At 40.9% G+C, this 27977-nt stretch overlaps 1 protein-coding gene across 3 annotated transcripts in view; it reads left to right on the forward strand.

Annotated features, from left to right (window-relative positions):
• LOC137332943 (exocyst complex component 1-like) overlaps window positions 1-27977 on the forward strand; it is an 85103-nt gene that overhangs the window by 45895 nt on the left and 11231 nt on the right. For all 3 annotated transcript variants that reach the window (XR_010965765.1, XM_067996989.1, XM_067996990.1), the window contains 6 exons: window positions 2537-2664; window positions 10194-10244; window positions 16374-16481; window positions 17221-17303; window positions 19985-20228; window positions 27012-27195. Coding sequence is in view for 2 of the 3 variants with exons in the window: in XM_067996989.1 (XP_067853090.1) it covers window positions 2537-2664; window positions 10194-10244; window positions 16374-16481; window positions 17221-17303; window positions 19985-20228; window positions 27012-27195 (798 nt within the window). In the remaining variant the exon portion in view is untranslated. The remainder of the gene's footprint in view (window positions 1-2536; window positions 2665-10193; window positions 10245-16373; window positions 16482-17220; window positions 17304-19984; window positions 20229-27011; window positions 27196-27977) is intronic.

Genomic DNA, 27977 nt, shown 5'->3' on the forward strand with positions numbered 1-27977 from the left:
ATGATCTAATTGAATGGTGGAACAGGCTCAAGGGCTGAATGGTCTACTCCTGTTCCTATGAAAGTCATTAAAAGGTGTGGATGAACAGAGAGATGTAGGGGCTCAATTACACCCAAGTATTGAGTACAGTTAGATATAATCATAAATAAGGCCAGTAGCATTTTTACTTTTATATAGAGGTATAGAGTACAAAAGTAAATTAATGCTAAATTTGTACAAAACATTAGTTAGGCCACAGTTACAGTACTGTGTGCAGTTTTGGGTGCCCCATTATGGAAAGGACATACAGAGACCATGCAATGTTGATTCACCAGGATGATGTCAAGGATGTGAAAGTATAGTTATGAGAGACTTGAGATATTAGAACTATTTCCACCAGAGTTATGAAGGCTTAGAGGAGACATAATAGAGGTTTTTAAAATTATCACAGGTTTTAATGGAGTGAAAGACTATTTTTCCGGTCGAACATTCAGTGATGAGGGGTCATTAATTTAAAATGGTCACTAAGAGTGAGGAGAAAAGTTAAAGAAATTTCTTTATGCAGAAGGATATTGGAGTATGGAATGCTTTGCCACAGGGAATGGCTGAGGGAGAAACCATTTCTTCTTTTAAGGGAAAACTAGATAAATGTGCTGTAAACTTTTATGATTCCGTTCTATCAATTTAGCAATGTGATCATCAAGATTACATGTCTCTAACATTTAGGGACAATTATAAAAGAGCTGACCATCATCTGCGAAGTCAGCTTTTTGAATGTTTTATTAGCATGTGAGTTTGCTTTGTTGGTTTTGGTTTCAACAACAACAACTTGCATTTATATAGCGCCTTTAATATAGTAAAACGTACCAAGGCGCTTTACAGGAGCATTATCAAACAAAATTTGAAACCAAGCCACATAAGAAGATATTAGGACAGGTGACCAAAAGCTTGGCCAAAACTGTAGGTTTTAAGGAGCATCTTAAAGGAGGATAGAGTGGCAGAGGGGTTTAGGGAGGGAATTCCAGAGTTTAAGGCCTAGGCAGCTGAAGGCACGGCCGCCAATGGTGGAACAATTAAAATTGGGGATGCGCAAGAGGCCAGAATTGGAGGAACACCGAGATCTCGGAGGGTAATAGGGCCGGAGGAGGTTACAGAGATAGAGAGGGGTGAGGCCATGGAGGTTTCAACCTGTGAAGTTAATGAATTTGCTGTAGATTAGTTGTATTTGATTTGGCATTCTGAAAGAGCAGTTCTTAGAATTCAGCTAATTTTTATGTGTGTCATTGAGTCAGGACCCAATTGTCCACACAAGTCAGAACTGAAGCATAATTTCCACTATGTCAATGCTCATGGCTATTATCTCTCATGCAGAGTAATTTAGGGAGACAGTTATTTGTTTCCTTTGGTGGAAGGACGCAAACCAAACCAGTGACCGAGCAATGGATAGCCAATTGGATGATTGAATAGATTGTATACCGCTACCACCTTGCAGGGGGAAGATAAATGATAAGCTAAGGGTCATTACGACCAGTCCATGGCTGCTTCCAGGGAATCTTTCAACTAGGTTCCAATTGACAACATATGCAAGGCTGTCACATGGAACAGTCTTCAGATATTTACTGAACATTACTGCCTAGACATTACTGCCTAGCGCACAACACCTTTTACAGTTCATTCCTGGTAACTGGTATTATGGCTCCTATATAGTATAGAGGAGCACCATGTCCTCCTCCCCTAAATCTCTGGTACTTAATATGCTTCTACGTTGTGTACAAGATGCAGAATGGAGAAGATAAATTAGCTATCTTGTATGGCCACCTTCATTCTTTGAAAAATATGCATACGAAAATGACGGACAGGAAAAGACCAACTGGTCAATGAAGCCTGCCCCACATTCATGATGCCTGGAGCATCATGTCAAGACACTTCCTACCCCCCAGCAGCTATGTAATCTCCTGGGAGAGCAAAAGAAAAACAGAAAAAGAAATCCAGTGCCAAAAAGGTCTGTGGGGGTGGCGGGATGATATCTGGAAAATTCCTCTCCGGCCCAATCAGGCGATTGAAACCAGCTAGGAATTGTTTTTCTGACTCTTCTGAACCTTTCGGGGCCACCCAACGTGTCCCCCATATACCATGATTCCACCTTTCAGTACCTGCAAGGGTATAGCATTTTGGGGCTTTGTGTTAAGTGGTTGGTTAGTTTCAGTTTATCTTCATGTCAGAACAAACTGGCACAATGTATGATCCTGGAACTTGAGAGCATATGGGTGCAGGAGATTTTTTTTTGTCTGATTACATTCCCGTGAAGCATCTTGGGACGTTTTATTATGTTAAAGGCGCTATATTAATGCAAATTGTTGTTGGGCTGACATTGGGGAAACATTATGACATTTTTATGTGCAGTTAATCTGTATAACTTATCAGGAGCTAAACACCTGTAGTGTGTGGAGGATACTTATTTGAATGAGAAGGATGATCCCACGTGATATGTGATCTATATATTTTACCATAAAACATTTAATATACCTGATTTTGTTTTTTGTGCTGTGATTTTTAGGAATTCAGGAAAGTTTTGAAAAGCTGACTGCTTCCACATCCAATCTGCAGAAAACACTTTTCAGAAGTGCTTTATATGAGCATCTAGGATCAGAAATTGACATTGCAGATCGTGGAATGATCGACAAGGTACGGCAACTGCCTATGTCCTTATTTGGATAATTTCATTAGTAATATTTTAGATACAATCAGAGCAGATAACTTTTAAATATTGATATAAAGTAATACATTGGTACAATGCATTTTGAAATATATAATCAGATTTCCTTTTTATCCTTGTGAAATGGAATTTGTGAAATACCATTTATAATCGAATGGTTGCTTGAATTTTGCTGCTAAATACATTAACGCATTGTGACTATTCAGTCCCATCCACTCTGAAAAGGCAGCAATATAATTTAACAAATCCTAACACAATGCCATTTAAAAGTTATATGTATAAAATCTAACAAGTTATGTAATATATACTAGTGGATCTCATGGTAAGTCAGTGAGTATGCAGTTTTATAACATAACTCTTGGTAATTCTTCCCCCGCCCCCCCACACGATTTCTCTGTCCCTGATTTTAACCTAACACACCTGGCTGGAATTGGGCATCTAAGTGGTTAACATAGTGGTTAACTGCCCTGTTCCTGCCAAAAACCCACCAACCGCCATTTTAACTCCAGAGCTGACTCAGATGGCAAACGCAACCACCTGAAACCGACAATGAGGTGTCTCATTACTAAATGCATATCGGGGTTCTATGATGTAATTAGCACAGTCATGTGATTTTAACTGGGCAGGTCAGTAGTCCTGCCCAGCAGAAAACTGGCTAAGTAAAAACTTGTAGGATTGGCTTCACAAACTGACTGACTTGATTGGAAGCCGTATTTAAAGGGGCACTCACCTGCAGGAACTCATTATTAAGATCTGTGTGCTATTGCGATTAGTGAATTTCCAAGGCAGTTCTGGGCTTGGAGATTGCTTCTTTCTCATTTTTGTTTTCCCTTACTTACCCTGATTAAGCAGTCACTGCTATAATTTCTTTATTCCTTTGGATGGAGGAAAAGGAGCAGCAGCAGCAGCCTCAACAACCAGGACAAGCAGCATTTGGGCTTGTTAGAAGACAGCGGGCGAGGGGACCTGCTCTTAGGCCTTACCCAGCCCATAGGCTTTAGGCCAAGTCAGTTTCCTAGATATCTCTGAAGAACTCTGCATCAGGAGGCTGTCCTTCACCAAGCAAGCTGTTGCTGATCTATGCATGCTCCAGCAGCAGGACCTGCTGCCTAATGGACGAGCGGGTCATTCTTTACCAGTGGCTATCAAAATAACTGTCCTTAGACATTTTCACCTCACGCTGCTACAGGGGACATCACCTGCATGTCTTAGTCTACAGTGCACAACTGCATCAAACTGCCCACCTTGCCAGAGCAAACCAGTACATTACCTTCCCAATGGATGCCAAGACCCAGAATGAGAGTGTTCTGCGATTTTCAGAAGTGGCTGGCTTCCCTCATGTCCAGGGCATAATAGAATGTATTCATAGCTATCAGGGCACCAGAAGTTGATCCAGGAGCTTTTGTGAATAGGAAGGGCTTCTACTCCATCAATGTGCAACTGGTATGTGATCACCGCAGAAGGAAAATGCAAATGTTCATGTTAGAAGACAGCAGGTGAGGGGATCTGCTCTTAGGCCTTACACAGCCTATAGGCCGAGTCAGTTTTCTGGACAGCTCTGAGGTGCACTGAATGAGGAGGCTGTGCTTCACCAAGCAAGCTGTTGCTGATCTATGCGACAGTTTCATTGGCAAGAGTTCATCCTGCATCATTCATCCATTCCCCCACTTTTCTACCCGTCCAGGAACGTCATGGGCTGGCTGCTAGGGGACAAAGCGGTACCCCTACAGATATGTCTGTTGACACCCCTCTGCAATCCCACCATGTCTAAACAGCTTAAGTACAGTGAGAACCATGAGACAGCCAAGAACATCATAGAGCATACCACTGGCATATTGAGCAATGGTCCAGGTGCCTTCATCACTCAAGGGGCTCCCTACAATATGGGCCATATCATTGTAGTTTTATATATTCTGCGCAATCTGGCAATGCAAAAGAGGATTGGAGTGGGAGGAGGCACAGCAGTAAGAAGTGGCATCATCAGATGCGGAAGAATTGGGTGAAGCAGAAGAAAGAGGGCCAGCACAATGTATTACAGCCAGAGTGCAGTTGATATAGCAGCACTTTTGGTGACCTGCTCAATCCCCTTAACTGAAAAGTGATTAAAACAAGCCCTTTAGCATTAAGGATCCTTGTTTACCCCCCCCCCCCCCACACCACCAAATCATCATTCCCTTGATTCTGCATTAAAGAACATTGAAATCATTCTTCCTAGCTGTATATCAATGTTATTCTGACAATGCAAACTGACGAGCTGCAATAAAAAACTATAGACAAAATCCCAAATGTGATAAACACAATATTGTAGTGAACTATTGTGACCCATTGTGCTTCATAACTCTATTACTCCTATGATCTGCTTCAGCAGAATTGGAGACGCTTTAGATGCTCGTTACTAGCGACGCCTGGGTGCTCGATCCTCTGAGAGCCTGGCTGTGAACGTTGACTCCTGTTGTGAGAGCCCAGCTGCAGCATCCCTGGAGGTGGCCACACTCTCTCTGAAATAGAATGCAGAGTGCTGATGCCATTTGAGATTTGAGATGACACCACAGAGGCTGGAAGTGATCTCCTCCATACTTGCTTCCTTCCTCTGCTATTCTGCAACAACCATTTACACCTCCTCTGGACCCATTTTTTATTTCTATACTTGTCTCATTATCAGCTTGTTTTGCCTTGCACCATCATCACTTTTTCATTTAATCATTTCTCCCTTTTGTTCCTCACCACCCCCCCCCCCCAACCTTTCCCTGGCTCTGTACTTGCTTAAAAGCTGTTCCAGCAATTTTTGTTTTTATTTATGATGATAGACAAAGCCTTGCATCTTCCTGAAAATCTTTCAAAATTCAATTCCTTTGGAAACAAAAAAAATGATTTGTATTTTGAGGAAAGACTGAGCAAATAAATATTTTTTTTCTAAAGTGATTAATACAAAATTTAACAAACTAAAAAATTTTAACTTCCAAGAACAGGGTGGTTTGGGGATGGTGGGAGGTTAAAGTAGCAGCTTTTTGGAGCAGGACCGGATTCCAGTTCCAGTGCGCCCACTTCCAGATTTAACCCAGGTGCATTAGGATGCACGCGCACAACAGAAACCCGCAAATCCCGTCTCACTAAAAGCCAGTGAGCTGCTATTTAAAGAGCCAATTCAGGCAGTTGAAACAGTTTAAGTACTTAACTTTTTGTGGATTCTGCAACAGAAACAGCTTTAACTTCTTCTGAACGTATCTCCTATGGCTTCTGAAACATGCCATTGAAATGGATGCGCGTTGCAGCCGAAGCTCATTTGGCCCTTTAAACCAATGATTGACACATCTCAAAGAAAGGTGAGGTATTGCAGCTGGGCACTCAGTTCTCTCAGGCAAACGTTTGGCTGGGAGTTCTTTGTGTTTAGATTGAGATTTCTCTGTTGAGACTGAGAATTCTTGTGTTCACACACATTTACCTACATTTTGGAGCTCTTCAAACTGACAAGATCAGGATGGGGGGCACAATGGATCTATTCCACAGTACATATGAGGAGAATGAAGATGGGGAACCCATTGTCAGAGCAGCTGGGCACATTGCTGCCCCTGTTGCCAGGGATACCCTCATCTCTAACTCTAACAGGTTCTCGTAATGAGATGTGCAAATTGAAGACTTTGAAATACTCAGGCCGCCTGTAACAACCACCAAGCCCCCCACCCAACCCACCCGCTTTCCTTTGCGTAAAACAATCCTTCAACCGCACATACACCCATTGCACATGTGCCCATGGCCCTTGGCATTCATGATGAAGCACATGAAAGGGCGAATTCACAAAAGGGACTCAATAATGGCCAAGATGTGGTGCTGATAATAATTTATGTATTCTTAATCAACAACATAACATCTCATCACACACCCTTGTGCATACCCTTTGTGATTAACAATTGCTTAGCCTTTCTCTTCCTAGGGCTTCTACTTGGTACATTCCCTATGGCTTCAGCAGGCAGGTTGCTCAGATCCCTGCTGAGATGCTCTCGGCGTACGACCTCAGTGTTTTGGAGCCTGTGAGGGCCCCGCCAAAGTCTGCTCCACCTGTACCTGTGCAGGGGCAGACTTGGCCATCAAGGGGGAAGGCAGCATTGCAGGAGTGCTTTTAGTGGAGTCCCCACTTCCATGACTCCTTTGGCCACCATCCCTTTTCCGGGCCATCACTCCCACCATTCTGCTGGTTAGCAGGTTGGTGAGCAGGTGTGCCATGTTGTAAGGCCATGGCTAACGTATCTGCCTGTTGAAGGCGGCAGACATGTTGGCAGCCAGAGTCTTCACTGCCGTTGTCATGGCCTGCATGGACTCAATTGAGATCCATGCTTGAAGCTCAATGGAGGATATCATTGTTTCCATCGCAAACGTTCTTGCACTTGCGCCACCAAGCCACTTGAGATGGAGTTGGACTCCTCCATTCTCTCCGCTATAGTGGAGTGTGTGCGTGGCATTTTCTCCATTTCCTCGCAAAGTTGCTGCTACACCTCTATCGTTCTTCTCAACCCTGTCCCTGGGTTCAGCACCTATGTCCAGCTGAGCAGAGCTTGTAGAGGAGTGCGCCCACCCCCCCCCCCCACCCCCGACGCAGTCTCTCCACAGCTGCCCCTGCCACTAGCGTCTGCTTGTGCTCACTTGTGAGTGGTGAATCACCAGGTGACAACTGAACTAACTATCTAACAAGACCCACTGAAGTGCAAGTATCACCGCTGGTGCATGGCTGTATGTCCTGTGCGCCCTCAGAAGAAATGAGATACTCTGAGGAATCGCTTTCTTCCATGAAGGCCCTGGAAGACAACAAAGTGATATTAATGATTCATCGCAAAAGTGACAAGCTTTCCAGTGACCATACTGAGGTCTGGCGCAGTTACATCATTGATCAAATCAATTCATCATGTGTGTGAAAGGTGTTAAAAGTTCTGTCACCAGCCACCTGCACGTTGCTAGTCTCTCCATCTCCAAGGGATAGGCATGCGACGGTCCAACTTATTTCCACGGTATCCTCCTCCACATCTGTCACCTCCACTACGTGGTGGACAACCTCCTGTTCTGCTCCTCTCTCTTGTGTTTTGTGCTCTCTTCTCCTACAAGGGAAGAAAGAACAGACCTGTGAGTAATTGAAAGTGACACATTCACCCTATGCATGTATTGCTTTGAGTGAGGCTGACCATGAAAGAGATACATCAGAGGGTGAGTATCATACAGATACATCACATTGCATCAGGATTGAGGTGAGTGGCAGTGGCGGTTGAATAAATGGGCAGCAGAGGAAGTGCATAGAAAGTGAAGGATGGTTGCTGCTGCTGACACTTAAATGGGTGTGAGAAATTATGTGATAGAGTGAAGGGGAGGTGGGTGTTGAACAGCACAGGATGTAGGTGAATCAGCAACTGCACTCACTTTTCCTGACCTGGTTAGGTCATTAAAACGCTTCCTGCACTGAACCCAAGACCTGGGGACTGTGCTCCTGCTGCTTGCCTCTTCTTCCATCTGCAGCCAAGCATTTTTGGTTTCAGAACCAGGTTTCTTCCTGCCATCCATTGGAAACATTACCTCCCTCCTGGTTCTAAATCGTGTCATTCGGGTGTGCAGTAAGCCCGCTGTGCAGCTTGGAGATGGGAAACCCGGAAGCAAAGGTAATTGACTGCAGTCGAGATACGATCACAGATTTAAACGCACTCGCTTAGCCTCTGGGTCCCCCTTGCGCAAATCCAACCATCCGCTGGCTTCCCACCACCATGCTAAAATCACAGCCCACATGTTTGTTCTTGCTTCCTGTATGAAACTGGTTGCTACATTTGCCTACATAACAATTAATTGGCTGTGAAGTGTTTTGGGAAGTCCAGAGGAAATTAAAGGCACTATGTAAATGCAAGTCTTTTTTCACAGATGCTGCCTAACCTGTTGAGTATTTCCAGCCTTTTCTGTTTTTGTTCTCGGATTTCCAGCACTTGCAGTATTTTGCTTTTTGTTAAGATGCAGTATGTTCCAAGTTCAAGGTAGGATTCTGGGGGTCGAGTTTCTGCTTGTCTCCGCTAGTAATATCAGTGCAATCCAGGCAGAATCGGCCAAACCAGCGCAAAAGATCGGGGGAATTTTAAACTTAAGTGAGTTACCCCCAAAACCACTTAAGTTCGTGTTTGCCATAATTTTTTTTACACTGGTTCAAGGTTCAATTCGCCTGGATCAGTTCCTACCTACAAAGTTGGCCATGCTTCCAGGTCGACATTGCGAGATTCTGACTTTTGTGCTGGTTCAGGAAGGCTCTTCAAATTGCGCTCATTTTCTTAGGCGCACGAACACTAGTAGGCATGTTTTAAAAGTTCTTTTATGTCAAAAAATATTTAATTTACTAAGAAACTGACTAAGTGGACACCAATAAAACTATTAAATGGTTCAGTATAATTTTTCTAAGTAATTTTCAGTGATTTTAAATCAACTCACTCAGATGACAGACTGGACACCCTTATAAAAAATGCTTATTTTTGCTGCTAAACCCATTTTCAGCTGTATTAATAAAACTGCACCAGGCTACCACTCTTAAATATTTTAAGGAATACTTTTTAATGGAAAGAAAAAAAAAGAAACGATTACGTTTTGTTACACTGCCCAAATGCGCTGGTTCATAGAAGATTTTACATTGTGATTATGCAAATTAATTTTAGCGGAAACTTGAACCGTAACCTAACTAGCGCATTTTGGGTACAATTTCCCGATTGCGCCCAAAGCGGAAACTCTATACCCTGGTGTTTAGCAGGACTGGAGAGGGTACGGCAACATTGGGGGCATTGGGAGGGTGGGAGAAGGCAGACTGAAAACTACTGTACTGACCCACCATGACCTGCAATCCTGCCGCCTTCTATCTGTTTTCCAGTGGTTAGCCCCATCGCCAATCCATTCTCAGGGTCCATTGCAAATTTTATTGGTGGTATTATTTTTTTTTTGCAAATTTTTTACATTTTTTTTGTTACAAATTGTAGTATTCAACCTGTATGTAGTCAGAAGGCTGAGAGAAAAACAATAGTGGATGAAGAAATGATCACATATTTGAGCAATTTGATTGGCTCGCCTTTTCCTTCATTTAATTAGTAGGTTCTCCTGACTGGCTGATCAGGATTAGATTTAGCTATGTACTTTTCTCACATTTGATTGGTATGGTTGCCATCCTGTTCAATTGTAATTTGTTGCTGTTTTATAAATGCAGAATTTGAGCTAATCGCTTAAAAATCTGATTGACAAATCATGTGCTAGATGTACCATTTTAATTAAAATTTGTCGTATTACATGCACAAATAGTGACCTCAACAGATTTGTTTTCTAGTATTCTCTCCATACTTTTATGAAAAATGTGGGTATTTCTGTGACATAATCTTACGCCACCTTTAGCCAGTAAAAACTGTTGCATGTACATCTGTTAACAGCACCAATCTGTGATGCACTGACTTCAGATGTTGTCTTTTTTTTCTCTATTTGCGGCTTGTGTGTGATTATCAAGGCAAAGGATGAACAGGACAGAGAATGGAGCATTTCTACATTCTGTACGCAGGTATGGCCCAATCTCAGTGAAAAATCTTAGTTTTATTGTACTAATATGTTTCTTCAGTGCTTTTTAAATGGGTTAAGAGTAGGTTAACCTTTGACTAATGACATACAGTCCTATACCATAGTCAAAAATATATCAATAGGCTACAAATTAGGACTAGGCTGACTTGGGCGGGAGTAGGGAGCACAGTACTGGTGAAGGCAGAAATTTCTGTGCAAGTGAAATTTAAAAGGCTGTGGACAATTAAAGGGAATTGACACAATGGAGGTATAGACATTCTGAAAGCCTTTAGAATGGCATCAAAAACCGTCTGTCTTTGCCAAGGCTAAAGATGCATGGGCTTAAGAGATGACAGCCAAAAATAAAGGAAAACAAAATCCTATGTGCAGGCTTTAGGCCTCAGCTGACTGACTCTGTCACTGGTTGTGCATGTTATTTTATGGTGCATGTTAGCAGCAGGTATCTTTACAACAGATGGCACAACTCTGCAAATGACTTTCTGTTGACCTAGACCTTGTGATATTTCCCCATGGCTGGTTGCGACAATGCCTGAAAACATAGTTGGTGGTATTTTGCCAGGTTTAGTCAACCAGGCTGTGCTGGCTGATCACTGACCTTGCGTACCTTCTTTACAACTAGTTACATCAAAACTACAGCACAGAAACAGGCCATTCAGCCCAACTGGTCTATGCCAGTGTTTATGTTCCACATGAGCCTTCTCCCTCCCTACTTCAGCTAACCCTATCAGCATAACCTTCTATTCCTTTCTCCCTCATGTGCTTATATGGCTTCCCCTTAAATGCAGCTATGCTATTTGCCTCAACTACTCCTTGTGGTAGCACGTTCCACATTCTTACCACTCTTGGGTAAAGCGGTTTCTCCTGAATTTCCTATTGGATTTATTAGCAACTATTTTATATTTATGACCTCTAGTTTTGGACCGCTCCACAAGTGGAAACATTTTCTCTATGTCTACCTGATCTAAACCCTATCATTATTTTAAAGACCTCTATCAAGTCACCCTTCAGCCTTCTCTTTTCTAGCCTATTCAGCCTTTCCTGATAAGGATATCCTCTCCGTTCTGGTATCGTCCTTTTGAATCTTTTTTGCACCATCTCCAATGCCTCTATATCATATGGAGACCAGAACTGTGCACAATACTCGAAGTGTGGTCTAACCAAGGTTCTATACAAGTTTAACATAACTTCTTTGCTTTTCGATTATAGCCCTCTAGAAATGAATGTTGGTGCTTGATTTGCTTTTTTATGGCCTTATTAACCCGCGTCACGACTTTGTGATTTGTGTATCTGTACCTCTAGATCCCTTTTGCACCTTTATCCCTTTTAGACTTATTATCCAAGCAGTATGTGGCCTCTTTATTCTTCCTACCAAAATGCACCACCTCACACTTATCTATATTGAAAATCATTTGCCAATTACACGCACATTCTACAAGTTTATTAATGCCCTCTTGCATTTTGATGCATTCTTTGTAGCAATTACATCCCCCAATTTGGTGTCGTCCACAAATTCTGAAATTGTACTTCCGATTCCCGAATCCAAATCATTAATGTAAATTGTGAACAATTGTGGTCCCAGCACTGATCCCTGTGGAACACCACTTCCCACCTTTTGCCAGTATGAATAGCTAACCTTAACGCTCTGTTTTCTGTTTTGTAGCCAACTTGCTATCTATTCTATCCCCTGACTCCACATATTCTGACCTTAGCCATGAGTCTGCAATGCGGTACCTTATCGAAAGCTTTTTGAAAATCTAAATATATTACATCTGCTACATTACCCTTGTCTACTCTTTCTGTTACTTCTTCAAAGAATTCAATAAGGTTGATCAAGCATGACTTTCCCTTCTGAAATCCGTCTCTTTCATACAGTACCATACACAAAATAACATTCTTTGATCAATGCCTCTGAAGAATCAGCTAGCATAATGGTTGGTCAGGCATTCATAAGTATCTTTAATATCAGGCTTGCTGTCACAACCTATTTTCAAAGATGGAGATGATTGCCTGTCAAAGCGAGGTCTGAACATAAGAACATAAGTAGGAGCAGGAGTAAGCCAAACGACCCCTTGAGCCTGCTGCACCATTCAATAAGATTATGGCTGATCTACCTCAACTCCACTTTCCTGCCCTATCCCCATATCCCTTGATTCTCTTAGTGTCAAAAATCTATCGATCTCAGTCTTGAATATACTCAACGACTGAGCATCCACAGCCCTCTGGGGTAGTGAATTCCAAAGATTCACAACCCACTGAGTGAAGAAACTTTTCCTCATCTCTGTCCTAAATGGCCAACTCCTTATCTTAAGACTATGACCCATAGTTCTAGACTCTCCAGCCAGGGAAAGCAGCCTCTCAGCATCTACCCTGTCAAGCCCACTAAGAATTTTATACATTTCAATGAGATCACCTTTCATTCTTCTAAACTTCAGAGAATATAGGCCCATTCTACTCAATCTCTCCTCATTGGACAACTCTCTCATCCCAGGAATCAACCTAGTGAACTTCCGTTGCACCCCTCCATGGCAAGTATATCCTTCCTTAGGTAAGGAGACCAAAACTGTACACAGTACTCCAGGCGTGGTCTCACCAGAGCCCTATATAATTGCAGCAAGATCTCCCTACTCTTATACTCCAATCTCCTTGCAACAAAGACTAATGTACAATTTGCCTTCCTAATTGCTTGCTGTACCTGCATGTTAACTTTCTGTAATTCTTGTACAAGGACACCCAAATCTCTCTGACTACCAACATTTCTTAGTGTCTCACCTTTTATAAAATATTCTGCTTTTCTATTTTTTCCTACCAAAGTGGATAATTTCACATTTCCCCACATTATACTCCAACTGCCACCTTCTCGCCCACTCACTTAACATGTCTATATCCCTTTGCAGCCTCATATGTCTTCCTCACAGCTTACTTTCCCACCTAGATTTGTATCGTCAGCACATTTGGATACATTACACTTGGTCCCCTCATCTAAGTTATTGATATGTAACAACCTGCCAACCCGAAAATGACCTGCTTATTCCTACTCTCTCTTTTCTGTTACCTTTTGTCTGTGGCTGCAGATACCCTTAAATGGGCACAGAGCACCTCTCATGCTGCCTGACCTGCCTGGCATCCTTTCAATGGGCCTCTTCTTCCTAGCGCCTTATAGGGGGATTCCCATTGGGAAAGATGTTAATAGTAGTAATCATGTGGGAAAAAAAATGCCAGGAGAAAAAATTAGGAAAAATGGGCATGAAATGGTCTCGAAACTGCTAAATTACACTTCTGTGCCTTTAAACTTATCTTCCATGTTTATATCCTTCCTTTGCTGCTATGGGGGAAACCTGATTTTCCAGTGAGTCTTGAACCTAGACAAAAGTGAAGCAAAGAAAGTCACTCACTCCCGGTAGTTTCATTAATCAAAAGTAATAATTTAATATAATTCATACGAGCATTCATGAAGCAAAATCAGACCATACATATGACCTTACTCTACCCATTATACACTTAGTAATTTGCACCATTATTATTTAATGATTTAACAATTCATATAAACATCAGGCAAATCATTAATATATATAACCTTAAATCAAGGATTTTTCATCAAGGCCTGAAGAGTGATCAGCTTTTCGGCACTTGAGAGTTTTTTCTCTTTCTATAAGACCATAAGAGATGGGAGCAGGAGTAGGCCATTCGGCGCCTCGAGCCTGCTCCGCCATTCAATGGCTGATCTGATTTTTACCTCAATTCCACTTTCCCGCCCTTTCCCCATATCCTTTGACTCCCTTGCTGATCAAAAATTTGTCTAACTCAGCCTTGAATGTATTCAATGACTCAGCCTCGAATGTATTCAATGACTCAGCCTCCACAACTTTTTGGGGTAAAGAATTCCAAAGATTCACGACCCTCTGGGAGAAGAAATTCCTCCTCATTTCCGTCTTAAATGGGCGACCCCTTATTCTGAGACTATGCCCCCTAGTTTTAGATTGCCTCATGAGGGGTAACATCCTCTCAGCATCTACCCTATCGAGTCCCCTCAGAATCTTGTATGTTTCAATAAGATCTCCTCTCATTCTTCTAAACTCCAATGAGGATAGACCCAACCTGTTCAATCTTTCCTCATAAGACAACCCTTCGATACCCGGAATCAACCTAGTGAATCTTCTCTGAACTGCCTCCAATGCAAGTATGTCCGCCCTTAAATAAGGGCACCAGAACTGTATGCAGTACTCCAGGTGTGGTCTCACCAGCACCCTGTACAGTTGGAGCATGACTTCCCTGCTTTTATACTCCATCTCCCTAGAAATAAAGGCCAATATTCTATTTGCCTTCCGGATTACCTGCTGCACCTGTATGTTGACTTTTTGTGTTTCATGTACGAGGACACCCAGATCCCTCTGTACCGCAGCATTTTGTAGTATTTCTCCATTTCTCCTTTCTGTTGTTGGACCTTCCTGTTGTTGGACCTTCCTGTAAGCTCTTTGACTACAGTGAGAGTGAGTGTGAGAGAGAGACTGGTTTTGTTGTAAAATCTTCTTTATATTGTTTTAGACCAATGAGACATAGGATCAGGAGAAAGTAATTCTTTTTGTCCAGTTGCTCCATTTGTTACTAGGACATGTCTATTTGTTGTAAAGACCATGTGCTCAAACCATGGAATGTGGGAGACCTCTTTATTATCTTTGTTTATGGCCTTTCATGCTGAAATCGGCCCTTTCATTTCTATACACAGACTTTCTTAATGGTCTTGATATGTCCAATTGTAGTTGCTTCAATGGTTTCAAATCCGTTCCTTATACCATTTGCTTTTATCGTATATCGTATGCTGGATGCAACGCTCTAATGTTTTACAACTCCCAGTTCTTCGAACAGATTACCAGATAAGGATGAGAGGCCCAGGCCTTCTCACATCAATCTCCTCTTATATCAACCCCTGCTGTGATTTTAAAAAAACTTGTGGTTTAAAAGCCTAACAACCCGTTAAGCTCAATATTTTCCATCTAGCTTAATTATTTCATAATCTATATATCTCTCGCCACACAGCACAATGTCTTCGGTCATAAAACTCATCCTCTCCAATGTTAGCAACGTCGTTGAGGAGAAAAAAACAGGAATTGCGAGAACACAATTTAAACCAATTCTGCCTACGTTACTGTGTTTGTAGTTTTTCAAATGTCTTTGTTCAAAAGGGGCACAATTAACCCTTTCCTTCAACTGTCTTTTGTTCCAGAAGTTTTTAACCCCACACTACTAAACTAGTGGGTTTTCAGTCTGCGTTGCTCAATATCAATTTGAAGAGATGCTGATTTATAAGGATAGAAACATTATAATATGGAACACACAACTTATTATTCTGCTGCTTAGGGACAACTGTCTGTTCTTTTAAGGCCACGTGGTCTAATTGCTGTTTCATCCTAAGATCAATTAAAGGCTAACAGGGCCATCATGAGACCTGAGGTCAAATGGAAAGTACTGATTTGCTCCTGGGGAAGTTTCTGTCTGAATTAAAAATGACTGACATTTGTCCTTTCTTAGTTTTATTTTAAATTTGGCAAAGAAATTTGCATCTTTAATGAAGTAGCACCTGAAGTGTGATTGATTCACCTCAAAACTTATATTTTATTCATATAGATATATAAATAGACAGGTTACAGTGGTGTCGTTATTATGGTATTGGAGTAGTAACAGAGGTTGAGTTCAAATCCCTCCAGGACAAGTTGTGAAATTGAATTCAATAAACCTGGTAATTTGTGGGCTAGCACCAGTAAAATTGCCATGTAAGCTGCTGGATTGTTACATTAAAAATAACTGGTTCACTAATATCCTTCAGGGAAGGAAACTTGCCACCCCTACCCAGTCTGGCCTGTTTGTAACTACTTTAAAGGAAAACTTTAAACCATTTCTTTTTAACACTGAATTTATTTTTATCATTCCATTTACATAGTGAATACCATTTTGAATTCAAATGTTTTCCTTTTATTCTATAACCCAAAGCAGTGAAGTATGTCAGTAGCAGGTCTTCCTTACCAGTTTTCTGTTAAACTGTAAAATAATTATATTGAAAATATGTGGCTTGCTTGTGTTTTATTTTGTTACTGTCATTTTGTTCTTCTGTTTTAAGATCACAGACCAGGTATTAGCAGAACTGGAACCCATATGCATTGCAGAGGAGGAGTTTATCACCAAATTCTTCATGTTGACAGAAGACACGTGCAGTGAAACACCACAGGTTTTGTAGTAATGTTCTAAATATTTTCAAACTGTTTGTAGCTCAGCTCCATTATTACCTAGCTAAAAGGTTCTTAATAAAAATTGCTTTGACTTTTAAGACTATAAATATGTTTCTTTTAAAATTGCTTGACTTCAGTCTTTTCAAATACAAAGCACTTTTAGAATTTCACATATCCTCAGGAAAAACTTAATAAAATCTTTATATTGAAAAAATATGGATTTTACTCATTAAGCAGTTTAAATAGGTATTTGCTCTTGTGATTGCATTTAAAATTCTGCACTTCTATATCCATTAATCTATTTTAAATTTTCATAGCATTAGAGGTGATCAACGTCATTTTTGATGCTGAATGTAGTCAGCAATCACAGTTACTTTAAAAATAAGTGGCATCCAGATATTGCTGTCTCCTGATCAGTAACCAGGTCTGAAAGAGATTCTGAATGTCACTAATCCATACGAGCTGCTCATTGATGGATTCGTCACTGACATTAGCTGAGCAGTTCTTGAGCTTCAAACCCAAAATGGTACATCTTTGAGACAACGTGAGCAGAAGATTAAAACTTAGATTTCTCTTAACAAATACGAAAGATCTTAAGTAACTTTGTATACCAATTGGAAAGTAATCTGACAACGCTGAACAGCACATGGTCATTTCATAGCTGTGTGAGGTTGGCTGACTAGTAGCGATACAAGTTTGAAGGTTTCTAAATTAAATTCAGTCTTTGTTTTATTCCAGTTACTGGAGAGTAGGAGTGATCTTGTTCTTGCGGTTAACCAAGACTCAACAGAGAGAGTACGGATTTATCGGAGTGTTGCAGAGTACGTAACATATATTGTGCACTGCTTGGGGTTATCGTTTCCCAGCAGGATATATTAAACTAACATTTTTGTTTCCCTTTACACCTTTTTGACCACTTATTAGTTGGGCTAATGAATTGAGATAAGAGAAGTCAAAGAATCAGTTACACCCCAGCTATCCTTAATATAGGAAAGTATTGTGATACGCTTAAATTTATTATAATTTGTTTATTCTACTTAATTATTTGATTTTGATAATCATGTTTTAAGCATGACTGTTATTAGCAAATATTTTTACTACAGTGTCTTCAAAGGCCGCCTGCATAATAAAACCACTTGCGGCAGCTATCTGATGGTAAAGTAAAGTCCAAAGAACTTGTATTTGTAGGTTGAACACTCTTCTAATGTCCAGCATGTAACACTAATTCAATTTTATCATTTAATCTGCACAAGAAAGTAACTGTTTCAAGGTGGATGTTTTCTATTTGCACACTAATTGAGGCGGTGCAATTGTTAACACCCTCCATCAGGTGGTATTGATTTTCCTTGCTAAAAGGTATAAGGAAACATATTGGCACAGAATTTGCTGACAAAATAATGGTGAGGTTAACGACACTTGCCGTTATTTATGCGCAAATCGCACAACAATTTCAGGCAAGGGCAGCTGCGAGGTTAAACGCGAAAATCGGGAAGTTGCTATCCGAGATGCGCCACTCCGCCATTAGCTTTACGGAAACGGCATCTTGCTGTCTAACTCACCATTCAAATACATTGAACAGCATGAAGTTCCTGTACTTGCATAGTAGATACGAACTAAACTCACCACAGAAAGTCAGGGCTTGTCTATTTCAGTCTCGGGATCCTTTTTAACAGTTTGATAAGTCTTAATTACTGCCAAACAACCTCTCTGGCACTGAAAATTAACTATTGTAAGTGTGGAGTCCCATTCCTTCAGATTTTAATTGTTATTGGAGATTTTTTTTAAATTTTAATTTTTTTTAACTTTTTCTTTCTGTCTCTCTTTTTCTCTCTCACTTAATCCAATCTTTCCCCTCTTTATTTTGCTTTCTGTACCTGATTTGACATTGAATTCACTATTCTAGCTTACCCTTCCTGGTTCAGACTCTGTGCTGTTCATTTAACAATCCTTCAATCTGATTGGTTAAGGAGATACACAGTTGCTTGCCCTGTTCACACAGATCCCAGATACCCTGTAGGGGGCATCGTGCCTTTTCCATCTCCCACTTACAGCAACTTCCAGTGCAAAGTCTCATGGAAATTAAACAGGCATGGGCAAGTCTAACGAACAGCAGGTGCCGTTCGTTCACCGGCTACATTCTGGCCCAATATCAGGGCTCTAAGTATCGCACAGATCCTTGTTTGCACAAGGATACTTGCAGTTAGATTTCTATAGAGGAATTCCCTCCCATTTAAAAATATGACTTTAAAATGAATATAGAAAAAAATGACACCTCCCGATATTCCCCAGCCTTCAGTATGCAGTACTCCATCCCACATTTTCAAATGCAACTAAAAGGGCAGTACAGAATGCTGAAAGTTGTCTGAATGTTCTCATACAGAAGAGTGTGGAGCCCTGGTGGTCCTCTTTGATTATCCATTTTGTCAAATTTTGACATTTTCTGCTCCATGTCTATTTCTCTCCCTGCTAAAGTACACAATGTTCAGTCATATGAGGAGGACTAAATAAATGTAAGTCACTGGTGATCCTCAAATGTGAAACGCCATTGAAGTAAATACAACTTTACCAACAGGCCCACTGTTGTATGTATACTCCAGCGGGAGAATTTTAAAAGAAATAATAAAAGTAAGCACCATGAGGGGGAAAATTAGATGAGAAAAAGTTGATACTTTATGGTAATACATTCAATCATTGCTTCCTGTGTGTATATATCAAATTCAACCCTCTATAACCTAAACGATCTCTTTCTTACCCCCCCTCACTGACATCTGTCAATGCCACAAATTGTTAATCACATGAAAAGGATGCTTAGAATTAAAACTGATGAGAAAAAATAGTTTTCAGAAGATTTCAATGTACTTCTCCCTGGGTCAGAAGGTCGTGGGTTTAAGCCCCACTCTAGAGACTTGAGCACACAATCTAGGCTGAGGGAGTGTTGCATTGTCAGATGCCGATTTTTGGAAGAGGCCCGACTGCCCTCTCAGGTTGATGTAAAAGATCCCATGGTACTATTCGATGAAGAACAGGAGAGTTCTCCCGATGTCCTGGCCAACATTTATCCCTTAGCCAACACCACCAAAAAAGCAGATTATCTGGTCCTTTATCTCATTGCTGTTTGTAGGACCTTGCTGTGTGCATTTTAGCTGCTGGATTTCCTTACATTGCACTTCAAAAGTACTTCATTGGCTGTGAAGCGCTTTGGGACATCCTGAGGTTGTGAAAGGCACTATATAAATACAAATTCTTTATTTACTCAATAGTATAAAGATTTTCATGTTCAAAAATAGATTACTACTCATTTCTCCATCAATTTATGTGTTTTATTACTATGTAATTCTTGAAACCTGAATAACTAACAGATCATTCTTCCACTCCTGATGATCTTTCCACTGCATTAACACTGTATTTTTATCTTTCACTGAAGTTATGTACAGTTTCAAGCAGATGCATTTCTAATCAAAATATTTATGCTGCAGCTTTTACTTATTTTGTTTCCTACTAGGCAAGAAGATCCTGGTATAAGCAATAAACGAAAAATGATGAGTGAAATCTTTAGTACTCTTGAACTAGATCTAAAGATGTTTGTAAACCTATGTGATAAGATCAACCCTTCCAACTCCTTGCATTTACTGGTGATAGTGAGCCAGCGTGCTTTGCTAGTTCAAGATTGTGACCCTTCTTCCTTTCTCAAGTCTACATTCGGAAACGTTCTGGTGCATATCAAACGCAACTTCGACAAATGCATTGTAAGTCAGACATTTTGTTCTTGATTCTTGTGTATCTTACATGTATTTAAATGATCTAATATTGGTAACTAATCCAACTAAAAAGGTACTCTGCTGTAACTGGCACTTTTCCACACCTTCCCTGTATATGATGCACTTCAAATGTGTTTTATACCTCTAATATAATGCTTTAACGGCCTGACCCCTGTGGAATGCATCCCATTTTCATTGTGAGGCTGATTGTACAGCATCAGCAGCACAATATGGTCAACTGCCTCTGTGCAATTATTTGAAAGTCATGATTTACAACTTTGTTCCATGGCCACTGGACTTTTCTCAAGTCTGTGCTGGCACGTATTAAGCTTGAACGTATGACTGGTCTGTATGGGTATTTTGAGCACTCCACCTGCTTAAGCCAAAAAACAATAATGGCCAGTGGCAGTCTTTATATTTGCTGGCACTGCTATTTCTGAAGTTTTTGGGGAAAATCACCTCTTCAGTTGGGTACTTCTGGAGACAGTAGACTGCCTCACTTACCTTGCAGTGCTGCTATCAAAGTCAGGGCTGCTGTCACCTACACTAAAGTGGCTATTAGACTTTTGTTTTGCAATATGCGCGATTTGACTTGACAAATGACCTGAAGTTTACAATTGCATTTATTCATTTCAGTGACCATATAAACTAATGATTTTGTTGCATCTAAATCAATGTCTGAACTTTAAAATATATATATTTTAATCACTTTCTTTAACTAATATCTAGCAGTTAATATCTGTGTTACTTCTAAAGCACTAAAGCAAATAAATAAGGGTGTAGTTATATCGTAGCTACCAATCTGAGATTGTTAGGCTTTTTAGGGGGAGAAAGGAGTGGGCATGAGAGCCAGCAGGTCCAGAGAGGGTGGAATACTGCCAGAAGCCTTTATGGGAAAGGCCAACAAGCCTGTGGAGGGCAGAGGAGAAGAAGCAGAAGGGAGGGGGAATGTAGCTATCGGGTGTCTGAGGTGAGGGAAGAAGAGTGTTGGCAGAAGGTCATAAGGGTGAGGTGCTATGGACAGTAAGGGACAGAACAAGAGGTTAAGGAGAAGGGGTATTAAAGAGGGAACAGAAGCAAGGATTTGAGGAAGACTATGCCTTAACAGGGCAAAGCAGGAGGAGAAAGCGGACACAAAGGGAGGGGACAAGAAAGACGAGTGGGGAATGGTGGAAAAATAGGGTTAGAGGACGGGATGGGCCAGGGATTCAGGTATGACCACAGTAAACTAAATAATGGGCTCACCATGGGGTGAGTGGGTTGATGCAAGGAGAGGGCATGCAGCAAAGGCAGAGGGGAGAGCATGCGATGTGGAGTTGTGGGAATAGACATCTCATAAGGGAGGTGGAACACCACCTGTTTTATCTTCCTTTCCATTTCCACCTATGACCTACCACCAGCCACCCTAAACCTGGCCTTCAGGTGTTGTTGGATCCCTTCCACCATCTGCAAACTAAAACCTGCCTATATCTCTATCTGGAACCCTGCATTCACCACTGACCTACTTCCTAACAATGAGAACATGCAGCTCTAGCTGACAAAGCGAGAACAGACAGACAAGGTGAAAAAACAAGAGAGAACAGCACATAGGAAAAAAAAGAGAAATAAAAGATATAAAACTGGCACCGGTCCACCCTTCAACTTTGAGAGAGTGAACCACGAATATGAGGCAATAGATACAGGTGAGACACAGCATATCCTGAGACCTACTGTGAGCAACGCTAGTGAAGATCCACTAGTATACACATAAAAGCCTAATGTATAGCACCTGCTTCTTGTAAGCGTAACACTTACCCTGCCTCATTTTTGTGTCACATCTGTTTGTCATGCTTAGAATTTTCACAACTGCTGATTTACATCTCCAAGGAAAGTGGTGCTGTTCTCCAGAGTGCCACAGAGTGGGCTGTGAAAATCACACCTCTTGCCTGATGCGGCCTCCTATTGCCTCTTTCTATGAATCAACGTCCTCTTTCCCATCTGAGCATTAACTAGGTGCAAGGCCTCGATATTAACCACCTCATAACGGTTGGGAGAGGGTTGGGGTTAAAAAATGAAATACGCGGAACGCGACGCCAACCCGTTATGCACTCGGCAAAAGGCAGCTGATATCAGGGCATCTGAGTGTCCCACCGTGGAGAGGCGGGACGCATAACAGACTCAAAAGGTAAGACTAGACAATATTCCCACTGTAAAGTTCCCTGCAAAATAGTTACCATCGGGTAAATTTAAATCGGGCTCCCACAGTACAATTGGGAACCAGATTTGAAATTTACTCCTGCTGCACAGGTTTCCCAGGATCCAGAAACTCGGTAATGAAAAGGAGATGGGAGCTGCTGGCTCCCCAAGGTAAGTGCCTCTCTCAGCACTCCTTGTGGGCCAGGTGAGCAAAAGTGCTCCCCACAGGTCCATCAAGGAAGCCTTCGGCCTCCCCCAGCCCCGATTACCAGCCTCGCCGCCCCCCCCCCCCCCCACCAACCTCAGCCCCGATTGCTATCATAGCTCAGTACCCTCCACCACTGCTGCTAAATACCATCCCCTCCCTTTTATTACTAAATGCCACATACCTAGTTCCAATCTGCTACACGTTGCCTACCATCTTTCTATGTATCCAGGGTTTTGAAAAAGGTAAAGGATATGAATTACGTAAAGGAACATATAATAATGATCAAGGCGATTTGTTGATCCCCAAAATAGTGGTTAAAAATCCCAGAATAGAAACAGATTTGTGCATCACTTCCTGATTGCTACATCCTAGTGTATTTTTTGCAACAACAAAACCTCTTACTGTCAGCAAAGCCACAGGAGATGTGCTAGTTTTAAAAAAAAAACAATTTTCTTTAAATGATTTTGTTATGTTTTCGGAAGTTTTCATACAACCATAGTTACTGGAAATTTCAACGTCTGTTATGAAGATTGTCACACTGCCATGTTGACCACTCCAGCAAGTCAGTAGTTTATAACAGCACCTGTAGTCGCTCATAATGTTACTGCGTGCTCTTCTGTGTATAAAGATGTGGGTAAATTTTAACCCCCAAGAACGGGTGGGTTGGGACAGGTGGGAGGTTAAAATAACATGTTTTTGGAGCGAGACCGCATCTCCGCTCCAACTCGCCCACTTCTAGGTTTAACCCAGGCAGGTTTGTATGCGTGTGGACAGCAGACACCAGGAAGTCCCACCCCCACTTAAAGCCAGCGGGCCGATACTTAAAAGGGCAATATACCTCTTTGAGATACTTGAGGTACTTAATATTTTGCGTATTGGACAATTAAAATGAATTTAATCTCACCTGTACGCGTTTCCCATTGCGTCCAAATCACGTCAGGTGAAAGCAGGCGGGAAGGGCCGGATCATTGCCTTTATTACACTGCTTGTGGGCCCAGAGGGACAGGACTACTTCATCCAGGCCCAGCAAGCTCACCTGGCCGACAGGAACCCTACAATCGGGCCCTCACGTCCCCATGGTGGACCTTCACCAACGTCTAGCGACCTCTGATCTTTTCCCTGCCCCGGCCCTGGCCCCCTAAAGTCCGCCCTGGCACTCCCCAACCCATGATCCCTCCCTCCTTCTGATCCATGGGGTGTGCTGGCTGCTGGGCGCGAAACCCGGAAGTGAAATTGATTGGCCTCATTAAGGAGGCGATCTACGCCGACTTACCTTCTGGGTTTCACACCTGAACGTCTTCATCTTCTCCCGCCCCCCCCCCCCCCCCCCCCGGCTCCCTTCCTGGCTTGAAGATAAAATTTACACGATGGTAACTATTTTGCAGGGAACTTTACAGTGGGAATATTGTCTTGTGTCTTGTCTTACCTTTTGAGTCTGTTTCAGATGTATTTTATTATTCATTCTCGGGATATGGGCATCGCTGACAAGGCTGACATTTATTGCCCATTCCTGGTTGCCGTGATCTGATACAACTGGGTGGCATGCTAGGCCACTTCAGGGGGCAGTTAAAAGTCAACCACATTGGTGTGGGACTGGAGTCATATATAGGCCAGACTGGGTAAGGACAACAGGTTTCCTTCCCTAAAGGACATTAGTGAACCAGTTGGGTTTTTATGACAATCTAACAACTTCATGATCATTTTTACTGATACCAGCTTTTTATTTCCAGATAATTTTTTTAAAACTGAATTCAAATTCTCAAACTACCATGGTGGGATTTGAACTCATGTTCTCTGGATTACTAGCCAATGCACTACTGTACCCCCGTATATAAAATATAAAACTGTATTTATTTTATTAAAGTTAAATTGTACCTTTTTACATCATTTTTTTAGGGGGGGGTAATTGAACTTTGTACTCATTATTGTGAATAATAAGAATATTTTCCAGCAATGTATGTTTCTTTTTCACTTCCCTGCAGCAACCTAATATGTGCTGAAGAGACTGAATCCTATTTCACTCGGAGTGGTATGATTGCAGTTTCTCATACTTGCATGGTACCAACATGATTTATGTGGACTCTGTTTGCTGGGTTTCTGTTTTCTGTACAGCTGAATTTCTTGTAGTGGTGCAAGCTATATCATTGCTGTTTTTTATGTTTTGGAATTTTTAATTTTTCATCAGTAGAAGTACTACTGATTCATCCTTTTGCTGAATATAATTGTCATTTATGGTGATGGTGATCTAGACATTGTGGTGTCCTGCACTAACATCTGAGCTGCATGGCCCTGATATTTTTATTCTTTTAAACCATTTGGTGGGTGTAATATTGTATTCTGAAAGCATCAAGTGGTAGGGACACATTTTATGTTGACTACACAAGTCACATTTGTGTTTTATTACATGGGACCCCAGCTTTTTTTACTGGTGTTTTGGGGATCTCATTCCATGATTCCATCCATTTATAATTAGGCCCACTGACTTATGGTGGCTGAATAAATAACATTTGGTTTTTATTTCATGCAATTACAGGATTTCTTGGATTTTTAACTGGTATGTTGGGAATAGTATTCTGTGATTCCATAATTTTTCTGTGTAAACCACAAATCAGTGGTCATGATCTTGGTAACCATTAGTTTTGATTTAAAGACAAGCTATGATACATTGAATAAACTGGATACTTTTTGATTTCAGCTTAAAATCTAGCACTGAATCTGATTACTCTGACATTTTATTTGAAGTTTACTAAAACTGTTATTACAAGTCCACAAAGATTATGTTTTCATCTTAATTTAATTATTCAGGTTTTATACATCATTTCACACACAACATTGGCCCAATATATTCTTAAGATTCATTAAAGTCCGTTTTTATTGCCAATTTAAAAATTCAGGTTGTTCGGGTTTATTTTTAGTGTAAGAAAAGCAGAGAAAATAAGTGGGAGGGAGGAGGGGAGAATAGACCCCAAAAAGAAGGTAATTTCAAAGAAAATTAGTTTTAAAAAAAAAAAATTATTTTGAACATTGCTAGAATTCAAGAAAACAAGCAATAAACTTAAAAAGATACCATCAAACTAAATGATAATCCATAATTTTTACACAGTTCACCAACACCACATTTAGGGGAATTCACCATCAGACTTTCATATTGCTTGAATGTCTCCCCTATTTCTCAGTGACAGCGATCAAAGTATGGTCTGACTAGGGCTTTGTACAGTTTGACCATGGCGTGCTGGGCTTGTATTCTACTGTTTTGGCTGTAAAGTTCAACATCATATTGGTTTTGTCTGCATTGGTTAGACATGTTGAGCATTGAGTCTACTAAAGCACCCAGATCTCTTTCAACTTCATCCTTAGCTATTTCAACACTATTCATGGGGTATGCACGTAGCCCATTTTTCCTTCCTATAACCTTTGTCTGTATTAAATTTCATCTGTTCGGCTCACTAATATATTTTGTTTAATTTTGCATTTTTTCTGCTGCCTCCTTCAATTCTACTGCCCTTCCTAGTTTGATATTGTCTGCAAATTAATCAATTTGCATTTAGTTTCTGAATCCATATCATTGGTGTAAATTAATAACAGGAGTGGTCTCAATGCCAAGCCCTAGGGCATCCTACACAGTACTTCCACCACTGCTCCCCCCCCCCCCTGCCCCAAAACCCCTATTCACCACAATATTACTCCTTTAACCAGTACTCATTGTTTTCTACCATGTCAGTGCACTGCTGACCTTGTAGTATGCCTAATGAGGAATGGTAGACTGATGTTTGTTGCACGATAAAGAATATAGTCCTCACAGCATTATCTAAAGAAGATCCAGACCCCTTAAATAAAAATCCAAATCGCATAACTTTTTCTGCTGAAAATCAGGCCCAGGTATGCACATGCATGATGACTGTGATGTCAGCATGGCATGTACGGTAGGCAGTTGCAACACACATATCTGCAGAAATTTTGGGATATTTCCCTCAAATTCAGGAGAAAATCTCCCCGCTATTCACTGGCAAAAGAAAATCTGGGAATTTAGCAGTAGAAATTTACAAAAACTGACTTTAGTGATCCCTATATACTTTGCTTACTTCTGGTCCCTAAGTTTAAATTCTGTCTAAACTGATAGAATGAAAGTATTTTAATGGCTTTAAGGGTCCTACATAAAATGATTATGACTAGTTTTAAAACTTAATTTGGCACTAAGCTGTCAGTCTAGGTCAGAACTATAGAAATGGTTGGTGTAAGAAACAGAAATGTCATTCTGGTGCATTTGAGGTATTCTTACGAAACTGAGATTAAGATACATTGCTAGAAAGGCATTAAACTTTGAGAAAGCTACTTATGTAGAATTGTTTTTACAGTAAGCAAAACTACATTTTTCTATTTTAATTCAGTCTGCTTTGTGCAAGCAAATAGAAGAAGCTAAGGTCCCAAAGAAGACTAAGATTGGTATTCTGCCATTTGTTGTTGGATTTGAGGAGTTCTTAACTGTTGCTGAAGCTATCTTTAAGAATGCTGAAAGAAGAGGAGATCTGGATAAAGCTTACAATAAAGTAATTGCAGCAGTCTTCACCAATGGTAAGTAAACATTTTCCAGGAGGAGCAATAAGGGCAGAAATTGCAGAACTTCACTGCTGGAGTGGAGCCTTGCTAGATAAAAGCCCATAACGACAGGGTGAATGCAGGATCACCCAATCCATCATATTTACAATATCCTCGAAATGCACTTCAAACAGATGGATTGGGTGATCAGTTTTAAAACTTAAAACTTAAACTGTCATTACAGTCTGTTATTGTATGCCATTAGAGGGACATGGAACCCTCTGATGCTATAATGAGAGTGGGTTCCTATATATCATAGAGGATGTAAAGTGTTACAATCACTGATCTCACTCATACAGTATCCTAGTCATTGCGAATAATTTATGACCTATCACGATACTATTGACTTGCTTATGAGGAGTGAATTCATGAAGTCTAATATAGTGGTTCGAATCTGTCAAAAATATAATTTGGTTGTGATGAAAACAAAGTCCAAGTGCAGGTAGCCTTGCCCGTATCTTTAATAGCTCGCTGGAATCGGGGACTGTTCCATCAGACTGGAAGGAAACTAATATAGTTCCAATTTTTAAAAAGGGTGATAAGGCAGGTCCGCGTAACTATAGGCCCATTTGTTTGACTTCAGTAATAGGTAATGTGCTCGAAGGTATCATAAGAGATGCCATATATAACCACTTAGATAGAGAAGTCAACACTGTTTCTGGAAAAGAAGGTAGTTTCTTACAAAGTTGATTGAGTGACTTTTTCAAAATGCTCAGTCAGTGAATGAGGGCAACTCTGTAGATATTGTCGACCTGGAC

This window comes from Heptranchias perlo, chromosome 15 (genome assembly GCF_035084215.1).
Source record: "Heptranchias perlo isolate sHepPer1 chromosome 15, sHepPer1.hap1, whole genome shotgun sequence".
In the NCBI taxonomy this organism is placed as follows: Eukaryota; Metazoa; Chordata; class Chondrichthyes; order Hexanchiformes; family Hexanchidae; genus Heptranchias; species Heptranchias perlo.